The sequence below is a fragment of the Hemiscyllium ocellatum genome, chromosome 31, assembly GCF_020745735.1.
Source record: "Hemiscyllium ocellatum isolate sHemOce1 chromosome 31, sHemOce1.pat.X.cur, whole genome shotgun sequence".
Classification (NCBI taxonomy): domain Eukaryota; kingdom Metazoa; phylum Chordata; class Chondrichthyes; order Orectolobiformes; family Hemiscylliidae; genus Hemiscyllium; species Hemiscyllium ocellatum.
The window spans coordinates 54092011-54105895 of record NC_083431.1 but is presented as its reverse complement, the minus strand read 5'-3'; the positions used below and the strand labels follow the sequence as shown (position 1 = coordinate 54105895).

The 13885-nt window shown below is 44.2% G+C and overlaps 1 protein-coding gene across 3 annotated transcripts in view; it reads left to right on the top strand.

Moving 5' to 3' along the window:
• LOC132830496 (collagen alpha-1(XXVI) chain-like) overlaps positions 1-13885 on the top strand; it is a 369329-nt gene that overhangs the window by 196674 nt on the left and 158770 nt on the right. For 2 of the 3 annotated variants that reach the window (XM_060848255.1, XM_060848253.1), the window contains exon 3: positions 6114-6217. In XM_060848255.1, coding sequence (XP_060704238.1) covers positions 6114-6217 — 104 coding nt within the window. The remainder of the gene's footprint in view (positions 1-6113; positions 6218-13885) is intronic. The other variant, XM_060848254.1, reaches the window with a different exon arrangement.

Genomic DNA, 13885 nt, shown 5'->3' with positions numbered 1-13885 from the left:
TGTGCCACATTAAACAAGGCAAACAGGAAACGCCAGGCCCTCTTGCCCTAATAAGAAGCTGCAAGTTCACTTGCTCATATAAAGAGAACTAGCCAGATCTCTGACGTCTTTGATTCCAACTCATTAGCAAAAAAGACTGCCGTCTCATTCCCCATGGCCCCCAGGCAAACTCTGACTCTATGTGGATTCACATGCCCAAATGCCAGCTCTCCAGGACGAGTCTGTGACCCTTAGTTAACTTCTCCGCCAACATGTTAGTCTTGATGATAGAATCCCTGAAGTGTGGAATCATGTCATTTGGCCAATCACGTCTGGACCACCCCTCCGAAGAGCATCCATCAGATCCACCCCGCTAACCTATCCCTGTGATCTTGCATTTCCCATGGCAAATCAACTGAACCTACACATCCTGAATCCACCTAACCTGCACATCTTTGGACTGTAGGAGGAAACAAGAGTACCTAGAATAAACTGACGCAGACATGGGGAGAATGTGCAAACTCCACACAGATAATCACCCTGGCTGGAATCAAACCTGGGTCCCTGGTGCTGTAAGGCAGCAGTGTTAACCACTAAACCACTATGCCACCCAGAACCTCTTTCCTCTCGGCAAAATGGCACTCCGGGTGGAGTTGGGGATGTGAGGGGAGGGGTTAGCACAGTACATTTGGACCATGGTCCACAACTCTTTCAACTTGTTAACTATCCCATCCATATCCTCACTTCAGGAGAAACCACAGGAATTTATATTGGCTGTGGAGCTGATGTGGGTTTCTGGAACCGAGAGATGGCTTGGCAAATTCAGTCTACACTTCCTCATTTTGAATTCAGAGATGTAGTTGGTAGTTGCAATTTTCGATTATTTGTATATAGCAGTCTGACCTGTGATATCTGGTGATCCTCAGTGATCCCCAGGCTGCAGTGGTCACTCTGTAATGGCTGATTGAATGAACTTTCTAAGGCTAGACTGATATTAGAACAATACATGTTCTTTTAGACACTGTAACTTTGTATTAACAGTTCACAACAGTTTCTGCATGTTAAGCCAGCAGATATCCAGAGTTGTCAGTATTTAATTTCCTGAGCAGTTAAAATAATGAAAATCCTGCTGTTTGGACTAACTCCCCTGATAATATTGAACTGAGCTCAGTATCTGGAAGCTCCGCAATTGTTATGTTGCAGCCTTCCTCTGAAGAGGAAGCTTGCTGCTCTATTCCAAAGTTCCAAACAGTGATACAGGATCTCCAAGAATGAACTGGAAATGATGGTTATCCTGTCACTGGATTCAAGGTCTTGACCATCCCTCAGCTGTTTTGAAATCCCTGGAATTTTCTCTGAGCTATCACACTTAGTGTGGGGTTAAACATTTGAGCTCATGATACAGTTAACAGAACAAGTGAGTGAAGTCCATGCAGCTGAGACATTTGTTCCAGAATTGTCACGAACTAACTGGAAATCACTGATAATCATGACTCACAGGTTGTCCCAAAATCTATAAAAATCCCAATGAGGTCAACAAAATCCTGAAATGATGCCCCTTCACAACATGCACATTCGATCGTGATTAAGATAGACAAATGATTTCAACCAATTTGCTATGAGTAAGAAAATAATATAGATGGGGAAAATCCTGAAAACTGACCAAAAGGTCAAAAGGCCTTTATTTACCACTGTCCTTTTGGTTTTTGTGATGATGCTGTTATCTTCGGGTGATAGTCACTGTTCAGTTTGAGGGTTGAGCAAGCAAACCTAGATTTTAGAACATAGAACAATACAGCATAGTAACCAGCCCCTTCAGCCCATCATGTCTGCACAGACCATGATGCCATTCTAAACCAATCCCATGATCCATACCTATACATGGCTCTGTCTAAATGCTTCTTAAACATTGCTATCATATCTGCTTCCACCACCTCCCCTGGCAGTGGGTCCAAGTTTAAAAAAAACTTATCTCGTACATCTCCTTTTAAATATTTCTCCTCTCACCTAAACCCGTGTCCCCTGATATTTGACATTTCCACTCTGGGAAAAATATCTTTGATGATAAACCCTATCCATGCCTCTTACTATTTTACATACTTCTCTCAGTTCACCCCTCAGCCTCTGGTACTCTAATGAGAAAAATCTAGGTATGCTCAACATCTCCTTCTGGCTAATACACTCCAATCCAGGCAACATCCTGGTAAACCTCTTTTGGAGACTCTCCAGTGTTCCACACCCTTCCTATAGTATGGTACTAGAACTGCAAGCAGTACTTCAAATGTAGCCTTGCTCAAGTTTCATACAGCTGCAACATGATTCACCAGCTTTTATACTCCATTCCCCAACCAAAGAAGGCAAGCGTGCTGTATGCTTTCTTTATCATCTTATCCACTTGTATTGCCACTTTCAGGGAGCAGTGGTCTTCCATCCCAAGATCTCCCTGGAGATCATTGAAATAAAACAGAACTGCGAATGTTGGAGATCTGATACAAAAGCAGAAATTTCTGGAGAAATTCAGCAGGTCTGGCAGCATCTGTGGGAAGAAAACAGAGTTAATGCTTCCAGTCCTGCTTTCTCTGCTTTCTTCCCGCAAATGCTGCTGGCCCTGCTGAGTTTCTCCAGCAATCTTTGCTTTTGCCTCGCTGTATATCAATGCTCCTAAGGGTCCTGCCAATTACTGTATACTGTCTTGAATGGATTCCTTCTTTCTGGGATTTTTAAAGACAGCACGGGTGACTCAGTGGTTAGCACTGCTGCCTCACGGCGCAAGAGACTCGGGTTCAATTCCCGCCTCAGGTGACTGACTGTGTGGAGTTTGCACATTCTCCCAGTGTCTGCGTGGGTTTCCTCCGGGTGCTCCGGTTTCCTCCCACAGTCCAAAAATGTGCAGGTTGGGTGAATTGGCTGAGCTAAATTGTTAGGTGAAGGGGTAAATGTAGGAGAATGGGATCTGGGTGGGTTGTGTTTCGGTGGGTCAGTGTGGACTTGTTGGGCCGAAGGGCCTGTTTCCACACCACACTGTAACTAATCTAATAAATCTAATCTAATCTAAAAGCACGGTGGCTCAGTGGTTAGCACTGCTGCCTCACAGCACCACAGACCCAAGTTCGATTGCCACTCAGGTGACTGTCCGTGTGGAGTTTACACACTCTCCATGTGCCTGTGTGGGTTTCCTCTGGGTTCTCTGGTTTCTTCCCCCAGTCCAAGGATGTGCAGGTTATGTGGATTGACCATGCTAAATTCCCCGTAGTTTCCAGGAATGGTCAGTTTAGGTAGATTAACCAAGGGAAATGCAAGATTACAGGGATTGGGTCTGGGTAGGATGCTATTCAGAGGGTGGTGTGGACTCGATGGACTGAATGGCCTGCTCCCACACTGTGAAGATTCTATGATTTTCTGTCTTCTCCCCACAAAGGCGAATAGAGAGAGGGAGATAGGATGACGTCTGCAGGTTTTGACTGTTTTCACTCTGTCCTGATCTGGGCAGCATTTTAGCAGTTCTGCTGCCAGGCAGAAGGTCCTTAACTTGAAGACTCTTGGTGTCATTTAGTCTCATTCTACCCCACCTTTTGCTTCTGATAAGCAGCATTGTATTACACAGGTCAAGAATAGACAACACTTCATTCTCAAGTTTCAAAGCCTTCCTATTACTCAACTAAAACAGTTCAACTTTCGACCCATAGAACATAAAATGTAGAAAAATACAGCACAGAACAGGCCCTTCGGCCCACGATGTTGTGCCGAACATTTGTCCTAGCTTAAGCACCAATCCATGTACCTATCCAATTGCCGCTTAAAGGTCACCAATGATTCTGCCTCTGCCACTCCCACAGGCAGCGCATTCCATGCCCCCACCACTCTCTGGGTAAAGAACCTACCCCTGACATCCCCCCTATACCTTCCACCCTTCACCTTAAATTTATACCCCCTTGTAACACTCTGTTGTACCTGGGGAAAATGTCTCTGACTGTCTGCTTTATCTATTCCCCTGATCATCTTATAAACCTCTATCAAGTCACCCCTCATCCTTCACCGTTCCAATGAGAAAAGGCCTAGCACTCTCAACCTGTCCTCGTATGATCTATTCTCCATTCCAGGCAACATCCTGGTAAATCTCCTCCGCACCCTCTCCAAAGCTTCTACATCTTTCCTAAAGTGAGGCGACCAGAACTGCACACAGTACTCCAAATGTAGCCTTACCAAGGTCCTGTAGAGCTGCAACATCACCTCACGACTCTTGAATTCAATCCCTGTTAATGAACGCTAATACACCATAGGCCTTCTTACAAGCTCTATCCACCTGAGTGGCAACTTTCAAAGAGCTATGAACATAGACCCCAAGATCCCTCTGCTCCTCCACCTGACTAAGAACCCTACCATTAACCCTGCATTCCGCATTCTTATTTGTCCTTCCAAAATGGACAACCTCACACTTGTCAGGGTTTAATTCCATCTGCCACTCCTCAACCCAGCTCTGCATCATATCTAAATTCCTTTGCAGCTGACAACAGCCCTCTTCACCCACAACTCCACCTATTTTCGTATCATCTGCAAATTTACTGACCCACCCTTCGATTCCCTCTTCTAAGTCATAATTTGATTCGAGTCACTCTGCCTGACAGAAAAGGTAAACAAAGTCTGGGAGTTAACTGCCATCCTCATTAATTGGTGAAGACCCTCTACCAATATGAATCAGTTTATCAACCAATCAGGCAGTATAAAGGTTGTTTTGCCCCTTGAACTGGTATTCTTACAATTTGTCTTGATGTAGGCTGAAGATAAAATGCACAGAATCCCTTACAGTGGAAGCAGACCATTCAGCCCATCGAGTCTACACTGACCATTCAAAGGGCATCCCACCTAGACCCATCCTTCTACTCTATCCCTGTAATGCTGCATTTCCCATCACTAACCCACCTACTCTGCCCATCCCTGAACACTATGGGCAATTTAGCATGGCCAATCTACCTAACCTGCATATCTTTGGACTGTGGGAGGAGACCAGAGCACCTGGAGGAAACCCACACAGACACAGGGAGAATGTGCAAACTCCCCACAGACAGTCTCATCCAAGGCTGGAATTGAACTAGAGTCCATGGTGCCGTGAGGCAGCAGTGCGAACCACTGAGCCACCATGCCGCCAATATGATTCAATATAATACCACCGATTCAATAATGTGTCTTTATCAACAGCACACAAATCTCCTAATGTTTGCTTTGCACTTGTTTGTAGCAGTATAGAAATTAATTATTCTTTAGATTCTTGGATTTCTGGCAGTCCTTCCCAATGAAGAGGCACTGTGAGTGTTGACTGTGGCAAGAAGCTATGTATGGGATGGCTGTTATTGCAGTTACCACATGGTTCTGACTGACCAGCAGACCTTTCCACTATTCTAGTCTGCTAGTGGTGTGCATCGAAGGTTTTACAAATTGACCCTTATCCTGTTGAGTACATTTAGAGCAACTCCTTAGCTGTCAAATCCCAGAGGGAGCATGAAGCTAGAGCTTCTGGGTGTGAGGGTATACTCCCCACTTGCCTGGATGAGTGCAGACCCAACAACACTGAAGAAGCTTGACACCATCCTGGACAAAGCAGCTGCTTGATCGCACTATATCCACAAGCATCCACTCCCTCCACCACCAGTAGCAGCAGTGTGTACTATCTACAAGGTGCATTGCAGAAATTCACCAAAGTTCCTCAGACAGCACCTTCCAAACCCCAGACCACTTCCATCTAGAAGGACAGGCGCAGCAGATATATGGGAACACCACCACCTTCAAGTCCCCCTCCACGCCACTCACCATCCTGACTTGGAAATATATCAGCATTCCTTCACTGTTGCTGGGTCAAAATGCTGGAATTCCCTCTTTAATAGCATTGTGGACAGCAGCGATTCATAAAGGTAGCTCACCACTACCTTCTCAAAGGCAACAAGGAACAGGCAATACAAGCTGGCCACCCAGCAATGCCCATATCCCACAAAAAATAATTTTAAAAAGAGGCAAGGACACTACCCATCTTACCATAAGATCTGCCCATTCTTTAGAGTGGAAGAAAAACAATTGTTCGGGGAATAAATAATGAAATTTGAAACAGTGTTCTCATAATCTTGATTAGTTTCTTGTGCTAGTTACAGAACTATCATCAGACCCACATACAAGCTGGCTTACAAGAATGTTACTGCTTTGGAATGGAGGTGTTGCCCTGGATTCATGGGAGGCAGCTGTCAGGAAGGTGAGTCTGGGAGCTTTCTGATCAATCTCAAAGCGTCAACCCTTATCAGGTGACCGCATAGTAGCTTACAAAAGGGCAGGGTGTGATTGAATGGCTGGTGATTTCTCCATCTCGTATTGGGAGTAAATTTTGTACAAAGACTTGGGAGTACAGGGTCAGCCACTGAAAGCAGAGACCTGCTGTACCAGAGGGAACCATTACAAGAACTAGCTGTAAGGTTATTCTGTTATAACATGCATTTTGTCAACAAATTCATTCTAACATGATCAACAAATTGGGGAGGCTGTTTCCAAAATGTGAACTTTAAAAAAGTGTGTTGGCTGTAACATGGTTACAGCATCTTTAAGTGCTGTTTTTAAAGCACAATTTTCCTATATCATGGGATTGCACAAGAACGCAACCATTGTGTTATAGACGAACTCACTGTATTTGAACATGAGTGTACTGGAGCTATATTTCAGGAACATAGATATAGGATCAGCCATTCTGTCCCTCAATCTTGTTCCACCATTCAATGAGATCAAGGCTGATCTGTGACCTTACTGTATGTGCCTGTCTTTAGCTCATATCCCTTTGTACCTTTGATGAAAAAAAATCTATTTCAGATTTAAAACTAATAACTGGCCCAGCATCCTTTGTGGAGAGAGTTCCAAATCTCTACCATCCTTTCTGTGGAGAAGTGCATCCTAACATCTCTCTTGAATGTGCTGGCTCTAATTTTGAAGTGTACAAGATGATTCCGACCAGTATATCCCATTTGCTAGCAGTGTTCCCATTAACTTTCAATTCCCATTAATTTTCCATTCCTGTGTGCATGTGCTGTGACATCTTTTGGAACCAGAAATCAACAGTGTCAGATTATTGGTTGCTGTCCTTGGAATGTCAGAGTAGCTGTGCATGCAATATTACTGGAAGTTTTTCTGTCTGAGCTGTTGTCTGCCTACAGAAGGGCCAGGGGTGAGGTTGTTGAATTAATTTCAATACTAAGAAATGTTTTTTCTTGGGTTCGTCAACCAGACTTTAAAAGTGAAGCAGTGACTATGTGACCAGTGCCAGGGATCCGGGTTCAATTCCAGCCTCGGGTGACTGTCTGTGTGGAGTTTGCAGGGTGGCACGGTGGCTCAGTGGTTATCACTGCTGTCTCTCAGCGCCAGGGACCCGAGTTCGATTCCACCCTCTGGAGACCGTGCAAATTCCACACAGACATTCTCCCTGTGTTTGCGTAGGTTTCCTCCAGGTGCTCTGGTTTCAATGTAAAGATGTGCGGGTTAAGTGAATTGGCCATGCTAAATTGCCCGTAGTGTTCAGAGATGAGGAGATTAGGGGCATTAGTCAGGGGTCAATATAGAGTAATAGGGTAGGGGAGGGTCTGTTTGGGTTACTCTTCGGAGGGTTGGTGTGGATTTGTTGGGCCAAATGGCCTGTTTCTGCAGTGTAGGGATTCTATGATCTATGAAGTTCAGTTTCTAACCTACAGAAGCTAATCTCAGATAGAGCTGCAACAAATTTAGATGAAGCAGCTGTTTCAGTTAATGACTGTTTATCAGAAATGGTCTTTCCGAAGTACAAAATGCAGATCTATAATATCAAGAGACACTTGAGAGACACTTAGTGACAGAGTTAGAACATTTGACTCAAAACTTTAGTGTTCCTATGAGGGACTTGGACTGCAGTCTGGGTCCACTCCTGGTATCACTGTCATACTCTGTGGTATTGGATCCACTCCTGGTATCACTATCTTAGTCTAGGGCACCAGATCTGCATCTGATTACACTATCTAGCTTTGAGGGCACAGGAACCACACCTGGTATCACTGACTCACTCTGGCCGCTGAATCCAAACTGGTTATTACCACCTTGCAGTGGTGCACTGGATTCACACTGGTTATTACCATCTCGCGGTGGTACACTGGATCCACACTGGTTGTTACCATCTTGCACAACATGGAGACAGGCCCTTTGGCCCAAACTGCTCCATGCCAACCAAAATGTCCATCCACTCGAACCCCATTTCCCTGCACTTGGCTCATGTCCTTCTATCCATGTAATTGTCCAAATGCCTTTCAAATGTTGTTAACCTACCCATCTCAACCACTTCCACTGGTAGCTCATTTCATACGCGTACCACCTTCTGTATAAAAAGCTTGCCCCTCAGGTTCCGTTTTATTCTTTCCCCACTAACCTTAAGTCCTTGATTCCCCAAATCTGGGAAAAAGATTCAGTGCATTCACCTTATCCATGCCTTTCATGATCTTATACACCTCTGTAAGGTCCCCTCTCACTCTCCTACGCTGGAAAGAAAAAAGTCCTAGCTTGTTCAACCTCTCCCTATAACCCAGATTATTGAGTCCAGGCAACATCTTTGTAAATTTCTTCTGCACTCTTGCCAATTTAATAACATCCTTCCTATAACAAAGTGACCAAAACTGAATACAATACTCCAATTGTGGCCTCACCACAGTCCTGTACAACTGCAACATAACTTCCCAACTTCTATACTCAAAGCCCTGACTGATGAAGGCCAATGTGCCAAAAACCTTCTTCCCTGCCCTGTCTACCTGTGACTCCACTTTCAGAGAATCATGCACCTGAACTCCAAGGTCCCTCTGTTCTATTACACTCACCATTCACCATGAAACTCCTATCTTGATTTGACTTTCCAATATTCAAGATCTCACACTTACCTATATTAAACTCCATTTGCCATTCCTTGGCCCACTTCACCAGCTGATCAAGGACCTGCTGCAATTTCTGATAACCTTTCTCACTGTCCATGATACCACCTATCTTATTGTCATGATTTGGAGATGCTGGTGTTGGACTAGGGTGTACAAAGTTAAAAATCACACAACACCAGGTTATAGTCCAACAGGTTTAATTGGAAGCACACTAGCTTTCGGAGTGACACTCCTTTATCAGGTGATAGTGGAGGGCTTGATCGTAACACAGAATTTATAGTAAAAGTTTACAGTGTGATGTAACTGAAATTATATATTGAAAAATTGATTGTCTGTTAAGCCTTTCATCTGTTAGAATACAGTGATAGTTTCACTTCTTTCATGTGTAAATCACAAAACCTTTTTTTTTAAAGTTGCATTCTCGGGTTAGCTGTTAACAATGGTGATAGCTAGACAATATGTTGAAGGTGTTAGCCCCCTGTGTTCTCTGTCGATGCCATGATGTTTAGATTGATTCTAATCTAAAAAGTGAGATAACGGAGTTTTATATAAATTCATGCAGTCTTTGAGCTCAGAGTTCTACATGAATGCATGCAGTTTTTGAACAAAGTACAATGTAACTCTCCAAGTACAAATTCACCCCACAAAATATATGTGTGCATGTGGGTCTTTGTGTGTGTGTGTGTGTGTGTGTGTGTGTGTGTGTGTGTGTGTGTGTGTGTGTGTGTAGGGCAATGGTGATCATCTGTAATGTGACATGAACCCAAGGTCCCGGTTGAGACCCTCCCTATGGGTACCGAGCTTAGGTATCAGCCTCTGCTCGGCCACTTTTCTCTGCTGCCTGTCCCGAAGTCCACCTTGGAGGATGGTCACCCGAAGGTCCGAGGCTGAATGTCCTGGACCACTGAAGTGTTCCCCAACTGTTGTGCGGTGCCCATTAATCTGTCGTCATAGCCTTTGCTCGGTTTCCCCAATGTACCATGCCTCCGGGCATCCTTGCCTGCAAAGTATAAGATAGACAACGTTGGTTGAGTCACATGAGTACCTGCCATGTACAAGGTGGGAGGTGTTCCCACGCGTAATAGTGGTATCTATGTCCACAATCTGACACGTCTTGCAGTGTCCACCGTGGCACGGTTGTATGGAGTTGTTCTGAGAGCCGAGCAGTTTGCTACGAACAATGATCTGTTTGAGGTTTGACGGTTGTTTAAAGGCAAGTAGTGGAGGTGCTCATCCTCATTGATCATGTGTTGCAGGTCACGAAGAACATGGCGTAGTTTTTCAGCTCTTGGGAAGTACTGAACAACGAAGGGTACCCTGTCAGTTGCAGCACGTGTCTGTCTCTTGAGGAGGTCATTACAGTTCCTTGCTGTGGCATGTCGGAACAGGCGGTTGATGAGTTGAGCATCTTGTGAGGGCATCCTTGAGTACTTCCAGGTGTCTGTTATGTTCCTCCTCATTGAGCAGATCCAGTGTATACATAGGGCTTGTCCAGAGGGAATGGCTGTTTTAATATGTTTTGGGTGGAAGCTGGAGAAGTGTAGCATTGTGAGGTTGTCTGCGGGTTTGTGGTAGAGTGTGGTGCTGAGGTGTCCATCCTTGATAGAGACGCACTTGTCCAAGAATGAGACAGACAGTCGAGAGTAGTCCATGGTGAGTTTGATGGTGGGATGAAACGTGTTGATGTCACTGTAGTTTTATCAGTGACTCCTCACCATGGGTCCAGAGGAAGAAAATGTCGTCAATGTACCTGGCACACTTTCTCACACTCACAACCCCCAACCCAGACAGACAGACAGACACAGACAGACAAAGACCCACATACACACATATATTTTGTGGGGTGAATTTGTACTTGCAGAATTACATTGCACTTTGCTCAAAAACTGCATGCATTCATGTAAAACTCAGGTATCTCACTTTTTAGATTAGAATCAATCTAAACATCAGGTCATAGACAGAGAACACAGGGGGCTAGCACCTTTAACATATCGTCTAGCTATCACCATTGTTAACAGCCAACTCGAGAATGCAACTTTAGAAAAAGGTTTTGTGATTTACACATGAAAGAAGTGTAACTATCACTGTATTCTAACAGATGAAAGGCTTAACAGACAATCAGTTTGTCAATGTATGATTTCAGTTACATCACACTGTAAATTTTTGCTATAAAGTCTGTGTTACGATTGAGCCCTCCACTATCACCTGATGAAGGAGCAACGCTCTGAAAGCTAGTGTGCTTCCAATTAAACCTGTTGGACTACAACCTGGTGTTGTGTGATTTTTAACTTGATCTTATTGTCATCTGCGAACTTATTAATCATGCCTTATACATTTTCATCCAAATCATTGATACAGATGACAAACAGCAATGGGTCCTGCACTGACCCCTGAGGCACTCCACTAGTCACAGGCCTCCAGTCTGACAAGCATCCTTCACTATTACCCTCTGCTTCCTACCATCAACCCAACTGTGCATCTAATTTGACTGCTCACATTGGATTCCACATGATCTAATCTTCCAGAGCAACCTGTCAAGTGGGACTTTATCAAAATCCATATACTGGAATCTATTGCCCTGCTCTCATTCATCCTCCTGATCTCTTCATCAAAGAACTCTAACAAATATGTGAGGCATGATCTCCCACTCACAAAGCCATGCTGACCACTCCTAATCAAACCCTATCTTTCCAAATGCATGTATATCTTATCCCTCACAATCTTCTCAAGTATCTTACCCACCACAGATGTGAAGCTCACTGGTCTATAGTTCCCAGGATTTTCTTTGCCCTTATTGAGAAAGGGCTGCACAGCATTTGCTACCATCCAGTCTTCTGTGGCCTCACCCGAGGCTAATGATGATGCAAAAAAAAAATCAGCCAGGGCCCCTGTAATTTCTTCTCTAGCCTCTTGCGGTGTTCATGGATATATCTGGTCAGGACTAGGAGATTTCTCCACCCTCATGCATTCTAATACATCCAGCACCACCTCCACTGTAATATGGGCCCCAAGATATCACCACTAACTTCCCCAATTCCCAAGTCTTCATGCCTTTCTCCATGGTAAACACACTGGAGAAATATTCATTGAGAACCTCTCCTACTTCCTGTGGTTTTATACATGCATATCTACTTTGGTCCTAGAGGGGTTCTGTTCTCTCTTTAGTGTTCTTTTTCCTTTAATATACTTGAAAAACCTCTTTAGGTTCACTGTACTATACTCAGCCACGGTTGTCTTGTGCTTCCTTTTCCCCCTCCTGATTTCAAAGAACAAAAAAATTACAGCACAGGAACAGGCCCTTTAGCCCTCCAAACCTGCGCTGTTCCAGATCCTCTATCTAAACCTGTTGCCTATTTTCTAAGGACCTGTATTCCTCTGCTCCCTGCACACTTATGTATCCGTCCAGATACATCTTAACTGACGCTATTGTGCCCATCTCTACTGCCTCCGCTGGCTATGCATTCCAGGCACCCACCACCCTCTGCATAAAGAATTTGCCAAATATATTTCCCTCAAACTTTTCCCCTTCACCTTGAACTTGTGACCCCCTAGTAATTGAGTCCCACTCTGGGAAAAGCTTCTTGCTATCCACTCTGTCTATACCTCTCATGATTTTGTAGACCTCAATCAGGTCACCCCTCAATCTCCCTCTTTCTAATGAAAATAATTCTAATCTACTGAACCTCTCTTCGTAACTAGCACCCTCCATACCAGGCAACATCCTGGTGAAACTCCTCTGCACCCTCTCCAGAGCATCCACATCCTTTTGGGAATGTGGTGATCAGAACTGTACATAGTATTCCAAATATGACCGAACCAAAGTCTTATACAACTGTAACATAACCTGCCAGCTCTTATACTCAATACCCTGTCCAATGACGAAAACATGCCGTATGCCTTCTTGACCACTCTACTGACCTGCGTTGCCATCTTCAGGGTACAATAGACCTGAACATCCAGATCTCTCTTGTACATAGAACATAGAACATATAGAACATAGAAGGATACAGCGCAGTACAGGCCCTTCGGCCCTCGATGTTGCGCCGACCGAGTCCTACCTAACCTATACTAGCCCAATAACTTCCAAATGCCTATCCAATGCCCGCTTAAATGAACATAAAGAAGGAGAGTTCACCACTGATACGGGCAGGGCATTCCATGAACTCACAACCCGCTGTGTGAAGAATCTACCCCTAACATCTGTCCTATACCTACCACCCCTTAATTTAAAGCTATGTCCCCTAGTAACACCTGACTCCATTAGCGGTAAAAGGTTCTTAGTATCTACTAAGTACCTTAGTATCTACTAGTATCTTAGTACATCAATTTTCCCTAGGGTTTTTCCTTTTACTGTATAGTTCGCTCTTGAATTGGATCTTCCAAAATGCATCACTTCACATTTGAACTCCATCTGCCATTTTTCTGCCAACTCTCCAATCTATCTATATTCTGCTGCATTCTCTGACAGTCCCTTTTGCTATCTGCTACTCCACCAATCTTAGTGTCATCTGTAAACTTGCTAATCAAGCAACCTGTACCTTGCCCCACATAATTTATGTATATCACAAACAATAGTGGCCCCAGTGGAACACCAAGGTCACCATTTTGAGAAACTCCCTTCCATTATGACTCTGTCTCCTGTTGCCCAGCCAGTTCTCTATCCATCTAGCTGATAGCCCTGGACCCCATGCAACTTCATTTTCTCCATTAGCCTACCATGGAGAACCTTATCAAATGCCTTACTGAAACCCTTCCCTCATCAATTAACTTTGTCACTTCCTCAAATAATTCTATTAAGTTGGTAAGACACTACCTTTCCTGCACAAAACCATGCTGCCTATCACTGATAAGCCAATTTTCTTCCAAATGGGAATGGACCCTATCCCTCAGTATCTTCTCCAGCAGCTTCCCTACCACTGACGTCAGGCTCACCGGTCTATAATTACCTGGATTATCCTTGCTACCCTTCTTAAATCAGGGTAACAAGGGTT